At 53.2% G+C, this 18,770-nt stretch overlaps 1 protein-coding gene across 1 annotated transcript in view; it reads right to left on the reverse strand.

The window, feature by feature from the left end:
• The window catches only part of SCTR (secretin receptor), a 76,521-nt gene that overhangs the window by 29,926 nt on the left and 27,825 nt on the right, over window positions 1-18,770 (reverse strand). Inside the window, exon 4 of the mRNA XM_032404811.1 lies at window positions 5,761-5,868. Coding sequence (XP_032260702.1) covers window positions 5,761-5,868 — 108 coding nt within the window. The remainder of the gene's footprint in view (window positions 1-5,760; window positions 5,869-18,770) is intronic.

Below are 18,770 nucleotides of genomic sequence, written 5' to 3' on the forward strand. Positions count from 1 at the left end.
CCCCACATCCCTCTGTGGCAGGCACAGGGCTCCACAGACGGGGTTGACACACACCACAGTCCCCTATGGTCACAGCAGCTCTTCCCCACTGCACTCCCAACCCTGCAGAGCTTCTGGTCACCGCTCCCCAGCCCGGCTGGCTGCCCCCAGGCCCAGCTCCACTCCAGGGGTCTCTCAGGCCCCGGGGCACCACGGCTTCACCCCAGGCATGTCCACTCCCACCCTACCCCTCAACTTCCCTTCCCGGGCTCCAGTCTCAGCATCAAGCCCCCTCAGTGCTCCAGCGGGGACCCCCCTGCCCATCCTCCACACCCACTGGCTGAGGTGCCACTTCTGGTTTTTTGTGGGTTTTCCCAAAACAGGGGGTGCTACTTGACCCCCTGGGTGTTCACAGGAGATAAATATAAACCTTCGCAATGGCAGCACACCAGTGCTCTTGCAAGGGATTACAGTGTCCCATGTCATACAAGGGGCCAAATGTCGTGCTCAAGGACAGTGGTCCCAAGCAATTCTGATTATACACCCCCAACCAAAAAAACCCCATTGATCTCACTCTCTAAGGATTGTGTATTTGCTCAATTATAAAATCCGTGCTCTACTATAATAATACCTGGTGATTACTATGTGCCAGACACTGTCCTAAGCCTGTGACAGGTAGCGACTCCTTTAACCCTAACAAGACTATGAACTAAGCAGTTACCTTTGTAGTAAAACATATTATAACATGTAAATACTGCATCCATTTCACAGTTGGGGAAACTGAGGCACACCGTGGTTAAATAATCTGCATAAGATCACAGCACAGGAAATGGAGGAAATGGGATTTGAACCCCGGGTCTCAGACCCTCACTCTCAACCACACACTATGTACAGATCCCCTTTCTTTCTCCTGCTTTCTCCTCTTACTACGTACTGATCCCAGGTCCCGCTGCCATTTAATGGGTGGGTTCCCCGAGAACCTGGCACGGTTGGCAAGGACCCGGCCATTCCCATAGTGAAATGTCCCACACCGAGGAAGTTCTATTTCAAATCTCACTTCCTGCCCTGCTCCCCAGCACCTGAAAACCTCCAGCAGAGCAGGGGCACTGAGGTAGACCGTCCAGGGGGCCGCCCCTCCCAGAAAGGAAGGAGTTCTCAGTCCTCCGGCCACACCTCCGCATTTCTCTGCATTGTAAATCACAGGATAGCTGCGATCCTCCGATCCTCCGATCCTCCTGCACAGCTCACCGCCCTTCTCCCCGCACAAGGCCAAGGCCAAGTCCTGTGCCCTTCACACAGTGGTGGCTGGCTTCCCCGCCTCCCCTAGCAGCTGATGAGCTCCGGAGGGCTCCCGGGGCCAACCCAGGGCCCTTGCTCATCCGTTTGCTGGCTGGCGGGCCAGAACAGCAACTGAGTGGAGAAGAGCCTGCTCTAAATTCTTCTATAAGGGAACAGGGAAGTTTGCCCACACGGAGCTTTTGGAGCAGAAGTCCGAAAACTGGGGAAGGGGAGCTGCCAGCCACCGAGAAGGAAGTCTTGGGAAGCGACCAAGAGGAGTCGCCCTCCATGGACTGACGGCCCAGCTGCATCCTCTACTCCAGAGGAGGGCCAAGCACTGGTCCCAGGATCTGGCTGCTGCCCGTGTGGCGGTGGGGGGGGGGGGGGGGGGGGGGGGGGGGGGGCTGGTCTCAGCCCTGGAGACAGGAGCTCTGACACCCACTCTGTTCTAATTTGTACCCTCCCCAGGGGCCTTAGCCACCCCAGTTGGGCCTTGTATGCTCCTCTCTGACAGGCCTCCAGTCTGGACCACTGGTTCACAGGGTTCAGGGTCAGATGGGTTCCACTGAACTTGAGAACTGTGGCTGGCATTTCTAGAACCAGCCACCATGCTCATCTCCAGATTTTGATCTAATCCTCCCAGCGCTCAGTGAGGGAGATACTGCTGGCTTATTTTCCAGACAAGAAAACCAAGGCCCAGGATTGGGTAACAGGGCCCAGCCAGGATGTGACTCTTCACTGTGCCTCCCTCCCTGCAGTCCCGGGGGCAGCTTCTACCACCAGGAGACCTCGGCCTTCCGCATCCAGGAATGCCCGGCCCCTGAAGGCTCCTGAGACCTGGAGCACAGGTTTCCAGCTAGCCAGATCTGAGTGTGAACCCCAGCCCTGCCTCTTGGTCATCTGGGTGTGAGCTTAGGTACCTCACTTTTCTGTGCCCAGTGACAATAACCACCCACCTGCAGGACCGAGCGGGGAACACGATAGCACCAGGAAGTGCCCAGGCTGGTGCTCGCTGGGCCGGGAGTGTGACTCCCTCCTCTTTTCAGCCTTTCCAAAATGGACCAGCGGTGGTGGGGCTTGGGGAGGCATGGAATTTAGGAGGGGGTGCAAGATTTCTATAGTTAAATCAAGGGAGCTAGGTTGTCAGACAGGAAAACATGGTGGTCCAATTTCGGCTTGGTTGGATGGGAAGTTGGATTAAGAAAACACAAACTCCCTGGAGCCCAGAACCGGTTATCAGCCAGCGTGTCCCTAGAGGCTGGGCTGGGCTGCCTGTTTTGGGGCCTTCTCCTCACTGACCCAGTGGGATTCCCCAGACAGATGCTGCATGTGATCCAGGCCAGGCGCCCGGTGTGACTAAAAAGACGGTGCCCTTTGCTGACCGGGCTCTTGGCAGAGCTGCTGAGAAGACAAGGGTTGGGCTCTCTCTGGAGTCCCTTCAACCCCACCCACTTCCCCTGGGGTTAATTCCTAATAGGACAGGGGCCCGTCCTTACCCACGTTCAGGTCAATGTACACCTCAAGGGCCCCTGAAGGTACAGGCAGTATTTTTGTGCATATACGTATGTGCAGTTTGGGGAAAAGCCAGTCCAAAGCTTTTATCCAATTCTCAAAAGGCTCCAGGAACCTAATCAGGTTATAAGGAACGTCTACTAAGTTAAGGCTCAGGGAAAGGCCAAGGCCTGACCCTGCCGCGGAAGTGTGTTTTCTAACAAGGAACTCTGGAAGACCAGTGCCCCATTAAGAATCAAAGGAATGCATCCTGGAGGGAACATTCTAGACCTTGGCACACACAGAAAAATATCTGGGGGCAGATTCTGGCCTGCAGTTTCTCCAGTCACATGGACAACCATCCTGTCTGGGCCCCTGTAGTGGGGTCCCTGGGAAATAATTTATTATTATTATTTTCTTCTCTCAAAAGGAAGGGTCGGTCCAAAACACCAGATTGTCCTCACTGGGCGCTCCTCCCTGGGTTGGGTTGGGGAGCCCTGGAATCCTGTGGGAAACCACTGAGGGGAGCTTTCCTTCCTGAGAGGAGTCCAGGGGGCTGAGATCTATGGGGAGGGAAGATGGTGGTAGGAAGATGGTTCTTGGTGGCTGAGTCCGGACTGGTGCTGACCCGTGCTCCTGGACTGGCTGGTGCTCTGGGCTTGGGGATGGGTATGAACAGAGTGGCCCTGGGGTCACTGGGTGGGGGGGTAGTGACACTGCCCCCCAGCAAGGGCAGAGCCCTGGGGTGGGGGGGGGCAGGGCCTCCCTGTGGACTGGTAGACGGGTGGCTCCTGCAGCCCCACAGCGACACCATGTGGCAGCATGAAGAAACTGCAGCAGAGGTACACGTACCACCCCAACTTCCTCCCCCACAGTGGCAGACCTAGAAATGCACTCCTGGCTGAACTCCGGGGGGTCTTGAGCAATTAAAGGGTTGGGGATCCTCAGAAAGGAGTCCGTGGGCTACTAGTAATGAGGCAGGCCGGCGTTCTAGCAGTTGATTGGGAAGGATTTGGCCAGGAACACGGCTCTGCTTGGCCCCTCCGCAGAAAGGTAGGAGGGACGTTGATAGGAGAGGTAGAGGCACTGCGGCTCTGGGCGGGTTGTGAAGGGAAGGCTGGGAAAGGAGGAGAGCTTCAAGTCCCTCCAACTGGAGAACTCGGTCAGCGAGGGAGGGGCACTGGATGGGGAGTCCAGGATCTGGTCCTGGCCTTGCACCTGACCAGCATGTTGCTGTAGGTCAACCATGTGTGGATTAATCTCATGTGTCGGGAGCTCCATGGCCCCCAGACATAGACGTGGAAGGGTCACGCTGGGAGAAAAAGACTGTTGGTAAGTTTGCTGGCATGTGTTTGCAGGTGTGTGGGGGGGTAGGCAAGAAGGGAGAAGAGAGGAAGAGAAAGGATAAAGGAAGATATTTAAAATTCATTTCCAAGCACAGCCTGGTCCTGTTTGTTCTCCCCATTTTCCAGATGAGAAAATCAAGGCTGAGAATGAGTAACTTGGGCTCTCAGGCCTGGGAGACTGACACTTGGCTGGACCACACTTTCCCTCGTCCCTTGCAGGTCGGTGTCGCCACATGACTGAGTTCTGGCAGAGGCAATGTGGGCAGAAGCGGGATCATATTCAGGCCTGGTGCTAATCAGGAGCGCCCGGTTTGCACGTTAGGCGGGCAGGCATTATACATACGTATGAAGGCTTTGAGATTTGGGACATTGTCTGTTTCGGCAACTGGCGTTATCCAAGCAGTAAGTGGAGAAGGGGGACTCCGACCTATCTCCCCGGTCCCCTGCAGTTCCTGTCTGCTGGGCATCCAAGAGGCTTGGCGGGATTGTGAGCTACCGCAGTGTGCTCCCCAGATCTGGGTGTGTGTGTGTGTGTGTGTGTGTGTGCACATGTGTACTAGAGAATTATGGAGTGAGGAATTTACACTCCTCTCCCACACTGCATGGTCTTGTTTTCCTTGCTGGTCAACCTTTCCTTACCCGGCTTTGGGATGCTGGTGGGTTTTAGTGTAAAGTCACCTTTTCTGGTTTGTTCTTGTGAAGGGCCTCACTGGTCAGCGTTTCCTGCCCCACATAGATGAGGGGAGGGGTTAGCAGGGCCAGGTCAGGCTTTTGACTTTAAATGACCTCATGGAGGACAGGGGCCAAAGGCCATGAAACCACCTTGCCTCCACCCAGCATCACCCCCCACCACAAAGCTGTAGTCCCACCTTGACCATTGCATTGAAGGACAGGGCGCTGGTTTTGAAGTCGGAGAAATCTGAGTTTGAATCTTAGATTCTCCATCTTCTAGCCGTGAACCTTAGGTAAAGTGCTAAACCCCTCTTAACTCCCTGTTGTTTTTTTTTTTCTTTTTCCTGGGTCAAGTGGAGGAGACAAGTTCTGTGATTGGCAGGGGAATTGTGATGGTTCAGCTGGGCCTGTGTATATAAAAATGCCTGGCAGGTGGTGGGGCTTTAGCCAATGTTAGTCCCTGAACATCCCCTGTCTGACACAGTCTCCCCCCTCCCTGCCTCAGATTAAGAAAATCCTTGTAAACTGCAGTTTTCCTCAGGCAAGAGATCACCCAGGAGGCGAGGGGCTTTCAGGGAGGGCACAGTTTATCAGCAGGGCCTGGCAGAATGGACACATAGAAAGTAAGTGTTCTGGAAAGCTAGGTTGTGCCACGTGGGACCCAGACCCAGGGCCTGGAACAAGGGTCTGGTTGCTAAGGGGGCAGAAACGTGGAAGGAAGTGGGGGAGCCCAACTGGGGATGTGGGACAGAGAGAAGCAAGCCCAGTCTCCTTTATCACTTCCTAGTACATTGCCTCCTGGCCCCCTTCCTTGGGACCCTGCGAATTGAGCCCACCTCACACCCCCAAGCAAGGCCTCCAGGCCCCAACAAGGACCACCTCCCACCAGTCCGTTCACCACTTGTCCCCAGAGGTTCTTTGGTCTCCAGGCCAGGGCCCCACCCAGAGGGCCACCCACTGCTTCGCAGCCGGGACCTGTGGGCTGAGTGGTTACCGTTTCTGCCAGTGAGCATCTGGAGGAATGGGGGGCACCCCACTTCCACAGTCCGTCCCAGCACGGAGGAGGGCCAGCAGCTCATGTTGTCCCACAGCCCCTCGCAACCTGCCAAGACGAACACAACATTAGACAGGGAGAAAGCGTGGGCCAAGGGCCTCCCCCCAAACCGCCTGGCACCATCCCCAACACTCCGGCCTGCTGGGAGTTCCCGTGCGGTCCTGACTCTTCGAGATCAGGAACCAGTGGGGTCTAATGTGCCTTTTTATCTTTGGGGCCTTCGACTCTGCCGTCTACACAGTAAGTGCTCACGTTGAAGGCGTGAAGGAAGGAGAGAACACACATTATCTCATATAAGCCTCACCAGGGCAGGTCTGGATTTCTCTAGAGACAGAACACCCCTTGGCCTCAGCTTGCATTAGACTCGACAGCAGGGGGCCTCCAGCCTGGCTGCACAGTGTAACCATCCAGGGAGCTTTATTTATTTATTTTTTAATTTTTTAAAAGATTTTATTTATTTATTTATTTGTCAGAGAGAGAGAAAGCACAAGCAGGGGGAGCGGCAGAGGGAGAGGGAGAAGCAGGCTCCCCGCGGAGCAGGGAGCCCCATGCGGGGCTCGATCCCAGCACCCTGGCATCATGGCCTGAGCCGAAGGCAGACGCTCAATGGACTGAGCCACCCAGGCATCAGAACATACAGAACTGGGCCCTACACCCAGGGATCCTGATTTAATTGGTGTTGGGAGGGGCCCAGGAGTGATACTGTGTTAAAACAGGAGTCTGTTTCCCCACATGCGTTCCTCGGAAACGGGCTTTGGTCTGAGCACTGACTTCTGGATTCCACGTTAAGGTGCTGGCCTTCCAGTCCTCGGCCTGTGAGCTCTGGTTTAGTGCTAGTGGGAGTCCGTCACCCTGTGCTTTCACACACATGAGCTCATCTAACCCACAGCAGTGCTCCGAGGCATCCGGCCCTGTCCTTGTTTTATAAATGAAGTGATGAAGCAGAGAAGAGAAACAGGTTCCTGGAGTCACACAGCCCAGGAAATGCAGGGGCTGGAAAGGGGCTGTCCAGCCACACTGCTCCATGCCACCTCCCAGGCTTCACCCACCTGCCCTGTCTCCTCGGGGGCACCAACCCCAGCTTCCGAGAGCCTTCCTCATGGAGCCAGGCTAAGGGAGCTGGAGAGGGGCCAGGAGGTGGCGGGGAGGCAGGGTATGAAGCTGGGCCAGGAGGGAAAGAGGGAGGATGCAGAGAGCTGGGCTGAAGGCAGTTGGGGCTCTCCTCTCGCAGGGGGGTCGGCCCCCAGAGGGATGGGGGGAGAGAGGAAGTGGGAAGTCAGGATGCCCGGCTGGGGGCTCTGGAGGTAGAGCTGCCCCTGAGTGGCAGACAGACTGTGGCCCCAGGGCAAGGTTGCTGGTACGGAATGAGAGAGAGCTTGGACACAAAGGCAGGGCTTGGACGGGGCTTGCCCAGGACGGTGGAAGCATCTTGGGACTGAGGACCAGGGTTTGTGTCACTCGAGGAATGTGGGAGATGAGCAACCCCTTGGATGTCCCTGAACCTTCACCCCAACTCTCACAGTGAGGCCTGAAAGAGGAGGGGCTGGAGCTGTCCGTCTGAGCTCTTCCCAGAGCACCCAGGCAGGGTTTACCATTGTCCAGGCAACTGGTCGTCCACATTCCAGCCGTGGACGCTGCCTGCCAGACGTGAGCAGGGTCCTTCAGAGCTTGCAGGCTCCCAGTGACTCTGGCCTCCCCAGATGGCCCTGGGATGGCGACATCAGGCTGGGAAGGCCCGTAACAGATGACCCACTGTGTCTGTCTACTTGAGATATTCCAGGATCTGGAGCCTGGAGGATGACGCTGACCCACATCCTTTCTCCTTCTGCAGAAGTCTCCATATGACAGCAGGGTGCCTCATTTACAAGGAGCCACATGTCTTGTATTAGAAGTGGTTGGGGCACTTCCCAGCTGTGGAAGAATTCAGGGGCCTCTTTCCTCCCTTTGGGAGAAATGAATTCAGGGCTGGGCCCGGCCAGCTCAGCCAGGGCCTGGGCCCAGGGCTCCTGCCCGTGAGGCCAGACAAGCCCTGTCCAGCGGCCAGACAGTTGGGAAGGGTACCAGGGCATCTGGCAGGCTTCCTGACCTGGGTCATGTCAGGTTGGGCCAACGGGGACACTGCCCCGGTGCTGGCAGAAGGCGGTGGAGGAGGGGCTGGTAGTAAGGGGGGAGCAGCTCCCCTCAAGGTGAGTGGGGTCCCCTGGCGGCCGGTTCACTGACACGCCCTTCATATCAGCCCTGCAGAAAGAAAAGCCTGGACACGCATCAGACACTGCGGAGTGTGCAGGGGTTGGGTAAGATCACTGCTCCACAGCAGAGGTGATGGAGATGCGTAACCCAGGCTCCGAGAGGCAAAGTGACACGTGCAGGGGGACAGAGCTGATACTGCTGGAGCTGGTATCCCACCCTCCAGGCTGACCCTTGGTAGCAGCCCACCTGATGCTCTGGCCTCCACGTGGCATTGCTCGTGTCTTGAGCACGGTATCGTGCTGTGGCAGGGCCACGCTCTCTTCCAGCCTCAGCACCGGGAACAGACCTAGTGCTCCCATCCCCAGTGGCATGCTCCTCTAGCCCCTACTGGTTGAATGCTTTTAATTTTAATAGTTACACGTTTTTTAAAAAAAGAGAATTTAATATGTATTAAGCAGTTATAGGACGAGCATATCACATCTGTGATTTTATAGCTATTATTGTTTGGAAGGAAGCTAAGTTAAAAACTGAAAGTCAGTTGAAGAAAAGGGAACCCTCGGGATGCCTGGGTGGCTTAATCGGTGGAGGATCTGACTCTTGATTTCCGGCTCAGGTCCTGATCTCAGGATCCAGAGCTCAAGCCCCGTGTTGGGCTCTGAGCTCAGCGCGGAGTCTACTTGAGATTCTCCCTCTCCCTCTGCCCCTCCCCCTGCTCATATTCTCTCTCTCTCTCTTACTCCGAAAAAAAAATTAATTTTTAAAAGTGGGGGGAGAACCTCGTACACTATTGGGGGAATGCAAACTGGCCATCATAGAAAACAGTACGAAGGCTCCTCAATAAATAAAAATAGAACTACGATATGATCCAGCAATCCCACTTCTGGGTATATACCCAAAGGAAATGAAATCAGGACCTCAGAGAGGGAGATCTCTGCTCTCGCATGTCCACTGCAGCATGGTTCACAATAGCCAAGGTGTGGAAACAGCCTACGTGTCCATCGAACAGTGAATGGACAAGGAGGATTACAATGCAGTATTACTCAGCCTTAACAAAGAAAGAAATCCTGCCTCTTGTGACAACATGGATAAACCCGGAGGACAGTATGCTAAATGAGCTAAGCCAGACACAGAAAGATAAATGCCGTGTGATCTCACTCCCATGTGGAATGTGAAAGATTCAAACTTACCAAAGCAGAAAGTAGAATGGTCACTGGGGGCTGGGGTTGGGGGGAAACGGGGAGAGGTTGGCCAATGGGCACTGAGTTGCAGTTCTGAAGGGTGAATGAGTCTAAGATCTAATGTACAGCATGATGGAAAAAAAGAAGTCAATTGATTGAAAGAGAAAACATTCAGGCAAGCAGGACAGGTGTGCGCTGGGCTGGAGGGACTGTGGCCAGAGCAGCCAGGTGGTTCTGTGTGGCTCCTGGCTGCTTGCAGGGACCCCCTTTGCACTGTCCAGGGTGTGAGTGGAGGGCCTCAGACCCCACTTCCCACCAGGCTCCTGCTCTGAGTAGGGGGAAGGCCTGCACAGGTAAGGCAGGGATGGGAAGAAGGGAGGGCGTCCTGGCACCAGACTCCTTCTGGTGCTCTGGTGGAAAAGGGACAAAGCTCAGAACTCGGGTCACTGTGCGTTCCTGGTAGGTTTAGATCTTGACCCCAGAGCTCGCTGCCTGAGTTCGGGGTGAGGGGGTATCCAATGAAATAAGGGATGGAGGAGCTTTGTAAATGGGGCTCCTGTTCACTGAGCCAGTAGGGAGGGCTCCCTGCCTCCGGAAAGCAGGGCTGAAATGCATACAGATTAGCTGCTTTGTGGACAAGCAGGGCCCAGGGCAGCGTGAGGGGCAGCTCTCCACCATCCTTGATGGGCATTGTCACCGCTGACTGCCTGGCTGGAGGGTGGGGAGGGAAAGCTGGGGATGGTTAAGTAGGGAGACAAGAGAGGACAATGTTGGCCCACAAATGCCATCTGGGGGAGCAGGGGGTGCCTGCCGAGTGCCCGTGGCCACAGAGGACAGCACGGGATCCTGAATTGAAGCGGTGTTGTGGTGGAGAGAGAGCGAACTTTGGACCCAAATCTAGCTTGGGCATGCCCCTTACCTCTACGGGCCTCAGTGTTCTCATCTATAAAATGGGCATAGTAACATCCCCCAGGATTTTGGTGAGGATTAAATGATTTGTGTGTTCAGGAGAATATTTTCTGATCTATCAATCTCCATCCCCGCCCCCCTTCTTTTGTCCTTCCTCCTCAGCCTACTGGTTCACATTCTCAGAGGTGGGCAGAAAAATTTAGAATCTTCCTGGCTTGGGTTTCCAAAGGCTGGGCAGTGGGGGGGACGGGGACAAGAATTCTAGTGTAAACAAAATGCTTGGGAGAAAACAGAAAAAGAAGCAAGACTTCCCTCAGTTTGGGGAGATAAGGAGGGCAAGCGATGAACAGGATATACAAGGTTCCAGCAAGAGGCATGAGTACCCTGCTGCCCAGCCAGTCCTGGATGGTGGGGTAGCCCAGGGAGAAATGGCTGTAGGGATCTTTCTAGACGAGCAGGACCACAGACAGCCTTGCAGAGCTCACGCCTCCAGCGAAGCACAGAAGTCCGTTGGCCGCCACTCTGTGGAGCAAAGCTCAAGACCACATGGGCTCCCCCAGATACCACAGTGCCATGTGAATCTCTGATAGCCTGGCCAAGTTGTGGGGAAGATCCAGAAAAAAACAAGGCTTAGGTTTCTCCATCCCAGGAGAGTGGAGTCAGAATTGAAGGTACAGAAAACTGAGAAAGTTCTATTTTTGCCCACTGGAGTTGATGGACAAAGATTGGTCTCCTTTACACTTGTGAAGCCCCCGGCACGGGGCCAGGCTGGCCAGGCTTATCAATGACATCTGCTCCTTCTGTCTTATAGTCCTGCTGTCCTGCCCCACCCCCTGTCCCCATAGAGAGGTGGCCCCAGAGGCAGGTCTGCTGACGGGGACGGGGTTGGAATACAGGTAGAGGTGATCTGAGAGGGCAGGACCGGGCCTGGGGCATCTCTCCATCCCCACCCAGCCTGGTGCCTGGCATACAGCCAGCCCTCTGCTAATTGCCTGTCTGCCCTGCATCCACCCAGAGAAGAGCATCCATCTTCCAGTTCTTGATTTATTTATACATAAGCTCAGATGGCCTGGCGATAACCTGGGAGTATTTCCGGAGCCATGTGTCAGGCTGCAATGTGACGGGGCCAGGACCAAGCCAGGCCCCAGGGCCATGCTGGGTTGACCACTGGGTTCTCCATCCCTCCAAGGCCCCTGCACACCCCCCGCTGCTCACTGGTCACCAGGGAACCCAAGTTCCCCCTCGCCCTGCCCTTCTGGTCCTCCCCTAGCTTCTGCTTCTGTCAGTGTTAATGCTCTCCTCCTACCTAGAGCTGCCATATCCATCTCCCAGGTGTCTCCTACCCCTACCCCTACTCACCGCCATTCGCCTGTCTCCTTCCCGAGACCTCTCGGTGGTTCAGGGGCTCCTGCAGCTGCCTGTTCCCTGGCTTCATCCTGCCTCCCTTTGCCTTTCTCGGCTACCCCGGCCCCATCCCTAGGCCATCCAACCCGGTGAGGGCTCTGCTGATGAGCTGATCTACAGCACTGAGGTCAAGAAAGGTGTTGCCTCCCGGTGCTGGCTGGACCACACACGGAAGCGGTCAGGAGGGAGTCAATGGAACTGAAGTCCCGGGTGGCAAAGACATTCCAAAGCACAGCACGGGGAGGAACAACTAAACAGTTGGGGGGGGGGGAGTTCTTTTTAAACCACGAAGCCCAAGCAGTTCCACGGGATAAACTGTGTTGGGAGTAGCGAGCTCCCCACCACAAAAAGTATTCAAGCAGAGAGGGGCACGGAATTAGCAGACTGGAAAATACTTCAGATGTTGCACGGAGGCTGCAGGGGATAAGACGAAGGAGGCTTCGAGCCTGAGGCTGAAGTCTGCTTTCCTTGAGGCGGGCTCCTGAGCGCTCTATGCCGAGCCCTTCCCCCCCCCAGGGACTGGGCAAACTGTACCCTGCCTCACAGAATCCCCCTCATGCACCCTGATAGCTCTTCCTCACCTGGCCTAAAGCTCTTCATTTCATGCCACCTCTCCCATTAATTAAAGATTAACTGGCATCAACAATCTGTCTTTTTTTTTTCTAATTTCTAATTTTTAAATCCCTTCTTGGGAGAGTGAAGATATCAGTCACTCACAGCTCAGTCTGGGTTGCAAACTACAAAATCCTTAGGATTTAGAGTCAAAAGATGTGGGCTGAGAGTCCTGTTTCAGCTCTGGGAAATCCTGAGTCTCTCGGAGCCTCTATTTTCCTCATCTGTGAAATGGGGTTAATAATGGTACTTATTATACAGGTTAAAAACTAAAAAAAAAAAAAGTCTGAAATGTCACAGAGGCATTTTTTTTTAAAAGAGATTTTAATTATTTATTTGACAGAGAGAGACACAGCGAGAGAGGGAACACAAGCAGGGGGAGTGGCAGAGGGAGAAGCAGGCTTCCCACGGAGCAGGGAGCCCGATGTGGGGCTCGATCCCAGGACCCTGAGATCATGACCTGAGCCGAAGGCAGACGCTTAACGACTGAGCCACCCAGGCGCCCCATATACAGACATAAGTTACTTGTTTCTGAAAAATGAGCCAAGATCCGTTGTGCCCAGGAAAAAAGAGGGGAGGTGAGCTGTGGGCAGGGTGGGCGTGTCGGGTGCTGGGGGAGGAGCCAGAGCGGAATCCAGACGAGGAGCTGGGAATGTTTGCTATAAAAAATCGCATGAAAAGCCAGCGTGTCTGAAATACTGGTACAGGCTACAACGTGAATGAACCTCGAAAACATGCTCAGTGGAAGAGGGCAGATGCAGAAAGTCACCTACTGTAGGATTCCGTTTAGAAATCCAGGGTCAGCATAGAGACAGCAAGCAGATTCCTGGTTGCCAGGGGCAGGGAAGGGGGCAGTGAGGAGTGATTACTTACTGGGTATGGGGTTTTCTTTTGGGCCGAGGAAAATGTGTTGGAACTGGAGGGGTGCTGTCCGCACAGCGTTGTGAATGTTCTGAATGCCATGGAATTGTTCACTCTACAATGGTTATTATGTGAATTTCATCTCATTCACCCCTTCCCCCGCCCCGCCCCACCCCTCCCACCAAAAGGAGTCAGCCTGTTCCCTCCTGCCCATGTTCTTCAGGCCCGGACAACCAGCTAGCAGAGACAAGAAGAAAAAGGGCATGGCATGTCTCCACTTTGAAGGCAAGGATACTAAGGCCCAGAGAGGATTACTGTCTTGTTCAAGGTCACACAGCCCCTAAGAGCCAGAGGAACGCACATGTCTTTGTAATTGCCGAACCCACACCTTTCCTGCCACCACACCAACTCTCTGGAATATTCTTCCCTATGGAGAGCCAAAGCCCTTCCACCAGCCAGCTCTGAGGGGGTATCAGCTTCTGTAAACAGAGCAATAAATAGCCCGTTAGAGCAGTCCACACAGCTAATAGGGTGACCCTGAAATGTTCCCACAAAATGCTGGGAAGGCCTTGGCCACCTAACCCGGAATAGCTGAAGAGTTAATTTTTTATTTGTGATAAGTGTGCTGGGCTTGGTGACAGCTCCATGAGTGGCATTTCCTGTGACTCGTCTGGCGATCAAACATTAACCTCCTCCCCTGGGAGGACTGAGCAGCTTAACCATTAACCTTGTGCCCCCAGCAGAGAGCCCCTCCTGCTTCAGGCGCCAGGACAGATCCTTGCTGGAGCTGGAGGTCCTGTGGGCCCATGGGGCTCGGTGGCCTGGGGACCTGGGCAGTCTCGAGAGCAGGGCCCGGGGCCAGCCTGCAGGCGGCCTAGCCCCAGCCCTCCACCGGCCTGGTTCTGACGTGGACGACCACGCCAACGGTTCGCCCCCTTTGCTGTTTCTCCTCTCCCTCCGTCTCTGAGGGAGCTGTCCGCCCCCCTCAGCCACACATTCATTCCAAACTCTGAGATCGATATTCTGCTCTGCGTTCTCAACCTCTCAGCAGAGTGAGCCTGAAGACTTTTCTAGCAGGCCTGGTACTCGGACATCCTCTGCCTCGAGGGCTTTTAAACTAGGCTTTCAAAGCAACAGATCCCCTTTCCTAAATGAAAATTGCTGAAGGCCGACGTGCCAAACAGATCCAAGAGGCTGAGCCCTGTGTGGTGCGGGAAGGGGAAAATGGGGAGAGGAGCCTGGCCACCTTCTCACTCACTTTCCCCGGGGCCTTGCCAAACATTCTTAAATACTGCAGATACAACACAGTGCTTTTCCCAGACGAGGAGAGTGAGGTCCGGAAGACAGGCTGTGCTCAGGGCCTTCCCCACATCTCCCCAAGGGAGTTAGAGGCACAACCAGGGCAGGAGTCCCTCATGAGCTTTCTCAGACCTGGATGCACAATTAGGACTACGTGGGAGCCTTAAGGAAAAAGGATGACAAGACCTGCTCCAGATCAGTCAACCCAGAACCTGGTGTGGGCATGTTCACAGCCACCCCAAGCCCTGTGAAGGGGAGGTCAGCATCCGTCTGGTGCCTGGATAGTGGTTCATGGATAGAAGAACCTCCCAGGGCAGGGCTGAGCGTACAGGTAGACAGAGGGCCCAAGCAGAGCCTACCCATCCATGGCAGAGGCCAGCTAAACCAGAGCTGCGGGCGTTCAGGAAATTGTTCCTAGAAGAGCCTAAAAAGCAGAGAAGTTGGCTGAGTGAGGAAGAGGGAATGGTGTCGTAGCAGAGGGATCAGCATGTGCAAAGGCCTGGAGGCACCAAGAAATTGATATTGTCATGATACTGTAAGCAACGTGGTTGAGCCAAAGGGAAATGTTTGGGATGGAGGCATGGACAAGATCCAAGTAGGCACTGGACCTCATCCTGGAACCACTGAAGAACAGTGGGACATTTCAAACACATCAGATGCTAATTCTTTTTTTTTTTTTTTAAAGATTTTATTTATTTATTTGACAGAGAGAGACACAGTGAGAGAGGGAACACTAGCAGGGGGAGCGGGAGAGGGAGAAGCAGGCTTCCCGCCGAGCAGGGAGCCCGAGGCAGGGCTTGATCCCAGGACCCTGGGATCATGACCTGAGCTGAAGGCAGACGCTTAACGACTGAGCCACCCAGATGCCCCCATCAGATGCTAATTCTTAAAATAAGCATCCCTTACTTCTCAGGAGGAGCTGAAGTTCCCCCGTATCTCTCCCAGAGGCCTGGCATTCTAGGCCTTCTTTCTCGGGGCTGAATGAAAGGCCCATGCCCTGTCACTGGAATTTTAGGCATTCACGTGCGGGACATGCAGGCAGAGGCCAGCTGCCAACTCTGCAGCACCCAGGGCTGGCCTTGTCGGTACCTCGTTCTCTGCTGTTCCAGACACAGCATCTGGGGTAGCAGGAGGGCTCAGGAAATCAGCAGGCTCAGGCTCAATGGTGCCCCCCCAGTGAGTACTGCAAGACCACAGCCTGCCTCCCCACGAGCAGCTTTCATAGCCAGCAAAGAGGAAGGAAAGGCTCGGGCTATGGGAGAAAGTCATCCTGCCCTGTCTGTTGTGCAGAGGATGGGCGAATCGGTTAAAACACGTTGCAATATCCCGCTGTCCAGCACTCCCCGATTTCCCCCTGCGTCTGGCTGCTCCTGACAATGCATGCTGGGGACCTCGAGGCTGGCGCCCGGGCACCTCTTCTTCCCTCTCACCCCCTCAACTTGTGCGGCCTCAATCCCTTTGTCACCTGTACAGAGGGCTTCCCCAGCCCTGACCCCTCCTCTGAAGTCTCAGCTCTGCATGGCTGGCACTCACCTCCTGATCTTTGTCTCTCCTCCCCCCCCAAATACCTGGCCTTCCTTGGCCCCATCTTCCTGTTGCTCAGGTGGAACACTTGAGGGGTCATCCTGGACCCGCCCTCTCACACCTTGCTCCTGAGTCAAGTCATCACCACGTCTTGTCTGGGTTACCATCTAGACCTGTCTCCCATGTGCCAACTCCTCTCCACCTCCACCTCCCCTCGGGAGAAGACCTTGCTCGTATCTCCTTGGTCTTTACCTTTTCTGCACACACCAACCTCATTTTCAAATTGCTAGCCCCCGAATCCCATTGTCTGAAGGCTTTCTCCAGCCACTGGAGCCCACTTTCCCCCCAAGTACAGCAGGCTGGGAGTGCAGGAGAATCAACGCTCCCTCCCCAGAAAGCAGCCCAGGTTCTGACTTGATGGGGAATTGGTGGGTAAATATCCCAGCTCCTCTGCCCCTCCGAGGCGTGTGTCCTGTGCTGGCTCCTAACGTGGCCCCAGAGGGCTACGAGCAATAAAACTGCCAGGTTGCTCCAGCATGGATGGCTGGTTAGCACCATTCGACAGCGGTCTGATTCCCTGCCCTGTGTGGAAAGCATTACACCCCTTCCTTACCCTGTTCTTCCCTGTCCCTCAGTATCCAGCAAGGTGGCAAAAGCTTGAACCGCTTGGAAAAAGATGGAAAACTGTCTTCAGTTGAGCAGTGGTTACTAAGTATCTGTTAAAGTTCTAGCTGTCCTGAACGCAAAAAAATAGAGAACTAAACGAAAAGAACACTAATGCTCACAGTGATAATGCCAAGTTTAAGGGCCTCCTTCCCTTCTCTGTCTCAGCTCCCCACACTCCTACTGGTGGTTCCTGGGATAGCTGCCAAATTAGCTACTTGCATTTGAATCCTCTTCCCAGCACCTGCTTCCGGGAGCCTTGCTAGTCCAGATGACCATTATCCACTGCCCAGACCACTAGCTTTTTTTCTTTTTTTTTTTAACATTATGACACCACTTATGTAGTTTTTTTCTTTCTTTCTTTTTTTTTTAGGTATCTACTATGTTTTTTTTCTTTTAAATTTAAATTCAATTAGCCAACATATAGTACATCATTAGTTTCAGATGTAGTGTTCAAGAATCCATCAGTTGTGTATAACGCCCAGTGCTCATCTCATCACGTGCCCTCCTTAATGCCTATCACCCAATTACCCCGTCCTCCCACCCTCCTCCCCTCCAACAACCCTCAGTTTGCTTCCTATAGTTGAGAGTCTCTCGTGGTTTTTCTCCTTCTCTGATGACTTCCCATTCAGTTTTCCCTCCCTTCCCCTCCGATCCTCTGCACTTTCTTATGTTCCACATGTTAGTGAAACCATATGATAATTGTCCTTCTCAGATTGACTTATTTCATTCAGCATAATCCCCTCCAGTTCCATCCATGTTGATGCAAATGGTAGGTATTCATCCTTTCTGATGGCTGAGTAATATTCCATTGTACATATGTACCACCTCTTCTTTATCCATTCATCTGTCGATGGACATCTTGGCTCTTTCCACAGTTTGGCTATTGTGGACTCATTCAATGCAATCCCTATCAAAATACCATCAACATTCTTCACAGAGGTGGAACAAATAATCCTAAAATTTGTATGGAACCAGAAAAGACCCCGAATAGCCAGAGAAATGTTGAAAAAGAAAAGCAAAGCTGGCGGCATCACAATTCCGGACTTCAAGCTCTATTACAAAGCTGTCATCATCAAGACAGTATGGTACTGGCACAAAAACAGGCACATAGATCAATGGAACAGAATAGACAACCCAGAAATGGACCCTCAACTCTATGATCCACTGATCTTTGACAAAGCAGGAAAAAATATCCAATGGAAAAAGGACAGTCTCTTCAATAAATGGTGCTGAGAAAATTGGACAGCCACATGCAGAAGAATGAAACTGGACCATTTTCTTACGCCATACACAAAGATAAACTCAAAATGGATGAAAGACCTAAATGTGAGACAGGAATCCATCAAAATCCTAAAGGACAACAGAGGCAGCAACCTCTTTGACCTCGTCCACAGCAACTTCTCACTAGACACGTCTCCAAAGACAAGGGAAACGAAAGCAAAAATGAACTATTGGGACTTCATCAAGATAAAAAGCATTTGCACAGTAAAGGAAACAGTTGACAAAACCAAAAGACAACTGACAAAATGGGAGAAGATATTTGCAAATGACGTATCAGATAAAGGGCTAGTATCCAAGATCTATAAAGAACTTATCAAACTCAACACCCAAAAAACAAATAATCCAGTCTAGAAATGGGCAAAAGACATGAACAGACGTTTCTCCATAAAAAACATCCAAATGGCCAACAGACACATGAAAAAATGCTCAACATCACTTAGCATCAGGGAAATACAAATCAAAACCACAATGAGATACCACCATACTAGTCAGAATGGCTAAAATTAACAAGTCAGGAAACAACAGATGTTGGCGAGGATGTGGAGAAAGGGGAAACCTCTTACACTGTTGATGGGAACACAAGCTGGTACAGCCACTCTGGAAAACAGTGTGAAGATTCCTTAAAAAGTTGAAAATAGAACTACCCTACAACCCCAATGCAGCAATTACACTACTAGGTATTTACCCCAAAGATACAAATGTAGTGATCTGAAGGGGCACCTGAACCCCAATGTTCATAGCAGACCACTAACTTTCCAGTGGGTGCCTCAGAACATCCTCCTGTCTTTCTCCAACCCACCTTCCATGCTGCAGCAAAGGTGATCTTTGCATAATGCAGAGGATCTTATTGCTCCCCTCTTAAGACTCTCTAGGGCTTTCCATTGCTCTAAAGATCAGGATGAAAATCCTCTACATGGCCAATGCGCTCGTGTGTGCCGTGGTTCTGCTGCCTCTCGAGCTCATTTTGTAATAAGCTCGCTCTCATCCCTAGGCTGTGTTCTGGCCACCTCGGCTTTCCTCCCATCA

The sequence above is a fragment of the Phoca vitulina genome, unplaced genomic scaffold (assembly GCF_004348235.1).
Source record: "Phoca vitulina isolate PV1807 unplaced genomic scaffold, GSC_HSeal_1.0 scaffold1, whole genome shotgun sequence".
In the NCBI taxonomy this organism is placed as follows: Eukaryota; Metazoa; Chordata; class Mammalia; order Carnivora; family Phocidae; genus Phoca; species Phoca vitulina.